The 3,826-nt window shown below is 39.8% G+C and overlaps 1 protein-coding gene across 1 annotated transcript; it reads right to left on the minus strand.

Annotated features, from left to right (window-relative positions):
- Window positions 1-736: 736 nt before the first annotated feature.
- On the minus strand, window positions 737-2,769 carry LOC134221582 (uncharacterized). The gene is given in 4 exon segments (XM_062700772.1): window positions 737-1,254; window positions 1,256-1,621; window positions 1,678-2,509; window positions 2,580-2,769. Coding segments are annotated over 4 exon segments (1,725 nt in total). The 5' UTR covers window positions 2,663-2,769; the 3' UTR covers window positions 737-810.
- Between the last annotated feature and the right edge of the window lie 1,057 nt (window positions 2,770-3,826).

The raw sequence follows: 3,826 nt of genomic DNA on the forward strand, positions 1-3,826 counted from the left end.
CGAAAGCATTTTATCCCTTATTACAGAAGCACATTCAATTCGCGTAACGCGACACCATATTTTTGTACCATGGAAAATGGTCCGATTTTGGATCTTAATACATGAAAAGAAAGCTCTTGACGAGTACTAAGAGAATCCGAAATATTACTTTTCCAATGTTTGTACCTTTTGTCTTGTATCAATTATACGACTATTTTCGTAACGCGACACCGTTACAATGTCACTGTTTTTAAAGTACAAATATTTCATGTAAACTAAAATTTTCGAAGCAATACAATGTGCACACAAAAAGATCATTCAAAACTGTATTTAATTACGTATTTATCAATACATTTTCAAAAAATGATTAGGGAGTCTTTTTTTATACTAAGAGTCTGCTACTTTGATTGGCTAATAAACAATGTTCCGAAAACATTTTTCAGTGGAAGAAATGTTTTTCTTGTAATTCAATATGTATGTTTTCCTGTCCTACAGATATTGGATCCCAATTTTTAGTTTGAAATTTTGGTCCCTTGGTGTAGAAGTGCGTGGATTGTGTCAATTAGTTAGAATGTAATTCTCAGAAGCATTGACGCACTGGATACCATTTGTTGAATCTTCCAATTTGTTGGACTACTAATTTGAACAATTTATTTTTAAGAGTGTAATGCATATCAGAGACTTATAAAATTTGAGAAGAAACGAGAGAAAAGAAGAAGGCATGTATAAAACAAAAATCTTGTTTCGATAAGTTGTTATACATTTTATTACAAATACATAATGCTTATATTTTGATCTAACAAATCATTTCAAATCGCATCGAATAACTAATCAATACTGCTGAGCATATATTCGCCACTGCGCAATCGGTGTCGTTTTCACCTTTGACGAAGCCCACTCCTCATATTTCGTGTGAAACATCACTCCGTCGAAAGGAGGATCTTCCCTGAATTTCTGCAGGTTCAACCCAATGCAACCCATCGCTTCAACTACGAGTCGGTACATGGTCTGATAGAAAAACACCAACCGAAACGGGCGGCTTTGCACCTTGGTAGGAATTTCCATCGTTGCGGGATCATAGTCATCAGTCACCACCTGATATGCCACGTGCAGCAGCAAATCGGCCTCGAACAGCTGGAGGACGTGGTTCTCCATCAAATTGCACAGAGTGATAACAGTCGGAAGCAAAGGTCGTAATATGGGTTTAAGTTGACGGTAGTCTAATCGTTCGGATACGATCCAGCTAATTAGTTGCAGTTTTCGATCATGGAGATTTTCCCGACAGCCGGATCGGAAGAAAAAGCTCCGGCAAAGCAGGTGGTACATCAGTGGGTGGAAATTCCACAAAGAAGCGTTGGAGTTTGTGTTTGAGCTCATGATCAAGTTTGATGACGAATGGGTGCGTGTAGGACTTCCGATGCTCAACGCGGTGATACAAAACAATCCCGGCTGTACGCAAGTGAATGCGGAGGGCGAATTTGGGGAGTCGTTCTCCCAATTCTATCCTGCGCATATCAACCGGTCCAAACGAAACGGTGTAAGGCTTCTTGTGCCAGAGTTGATACATGAACTTGTTGGGATGCTTTAGGAAAATCTCTCGCATTTGAGGCGATTCCTCGTGATTGGGAACTGTGGAATAGTCCTAAAAAACTTGGGGAATTAGTGGCGACGTGGAATACAACTTGGATAAAAACTTACCGTTTTGTAGAAATCCAAGCTGGTTTGGAAGCGATCCTTCACATGCGCGTTACGCGGTCCGAACGCCTGTTGCACAACTTTGCTCACATCTACTGATTTTGGCCCCTGACGAATGAATCTGGCTACGTTTATCATCTTGTCCGAGTATTTTCCAAGTCTGTAGTGGAATCGCTTCAATTCTTCAAGCGCCACAATATCGTTACCACAAAGAGTCGCGAACAACGGCATTTGCGCAAAATTTAATCCCAAATGCTTCAACAACGCCTTACGATTGTACTCCAGCGTGTCCAAACTAGTGATGTCGAGATCCCTGGATGACCAATACTTCCAATCACCATCGTAAATCAGAAAATCGGAGTCGTTGGAAATAATAGCCAGAGCGTTCGCTTTACAAGCGAACGCAGCCAGCTCTTGATCACACTCCTTCTCCAACGAAACGGTCAATCTACCGTGCCTTCGGGCGAGATATTCTATAGCGTAGCAGCAAGACGGAGCTTCGTGGTTTGCCAGAATCGCTTCTACATCATCGCCCATATCAACAGCATCGATCAGCTCAAGCATCTCCTGATATCCCCTATCCCGACGCTGGGACCATGTATCAAGCTTGAAGTCCAGCACACTTCCATCCACGAAGAACTCCAGCGTCACATCAAGAGATTTAAGCTTTCGCAGGAAACCGTCGATAATCCAGAAGCCTACATTAAAGCGCGCACCGAATATCAACGATTCTCTATCTATTCCCATCAATTCGCCAAGCAAGGCCCACACATCGACGACTATCACTGGAAGCGGAGGATCCAACGTGGCATCCGCTGCGTTGTTGTGGTACTTCCTGAAGGTAAAAAAATTAAATGATTGAAAAATAAGAAATCAAATGATTGGAAATAAAAATCAAATCGTACCGAACTTCATCAGCAATGTTTACTTTGGAACAACCGTTATCCACCTTGTTGCGGATGAAATGATCCAAATGTTTAACACCCATTGTGTGTTTGCTTAGAATTCGCGAAATAGCCACCGAAACAACTTGACTCAATCAACTCAATCGCAACGCAAGGGCAGATTCAACGGAATAAACAAACTGCTGCCACTTTACTGCACTGCTGCTAGGGATCCTTATAATGAGAGATATGCGAAAGCGGCCATTATGAGCCAATCGAGCATTGAGAACTGTCAAAACGTGAGCCATATGAACGTTGTTATTGTTGCAGATTGAGACGAGGTTGAGAGGTATTGAGAAAGATTTTAAGAAAAGTTTCATCGAATAAACAATTTGTTTTACTTTCGCGAGTAGAGGTAATTTAGTTTATGCATCGTGTTTCGCCTATTTTCATTTCACTTTTATTTTAGTGATAATGTTTATTTAAACACTGTTAGTGGACAGACAAACATATTCCAAATTATTATTAAATGCAAAGTCATATACAAGCTTCAACATTTTGCGCTGCGGCAAGTGCTGGAAGCGTTTAATAACAAAAGTAACAGCGTTGCTAAATCTCGCTTAACTTTTCAAAATGACCTAAGTAACATTTTTTTCATGAATTAATTTGAGTACTGCAATCAAAAGCTTTCATGTTTTTTCTGTTGATTGCGCTATTTAATCGTCTGGAAAAGTATTTGCATATCTCTCATTATAGGATCCCTAATATACCCCATAAAAAATCTTATAATATATCGATATATCGACTTTCCCCCCGACTAAATCGGTTCTCGTCGGTAGGATCGACCTATTTTATTCCCGACGAATTTATAGATTGTTTCACCGAGCCTTATGGGATTTTTACATGGTATACTACCGACGCGACGCCAAACGAAATCGGTAGACTAACGTCTACTATATCGAGTGAACAATAGGTCAATTTCGATTCAAATGATGTGTGACGAAACCAGACCAAATAGAGTGATTAATCGAGATTTTAAATTTTATTAATCAGCAATCCAGATCTAATCTAGAGATTGATCGGTGTGGAAAATATTGAAATCAGACGAGATATGGTGATTAATCAAATTATTTAATTTAATCATGGAGCGAATCAGATTAAGTCTATCACACCAATTTTTTTTCGCTGGAATTCAGCAAAATTTTGCTGGATTTTGCCGAGCTGTAAAACCAGCAATCCATCCAGTAAAATTTATTTTGCTGTTCCTC

Source organism: Armigeres subalbatus, chromosome 3 (genome assembly GCF_024139115.2).
Source record: "Armigeres subalbatus isolate Guangzhou_Male chromosome 3, GZ_Asu_2, whole genome shotgun sequence".
NCBI classification, from domain to species: domain Eukaryota; kingdom Metazoa; phylum Arthropoda; class Insecta; order Diptera; family Culicidae; genus Armigeres; species Armigeres subalbatus.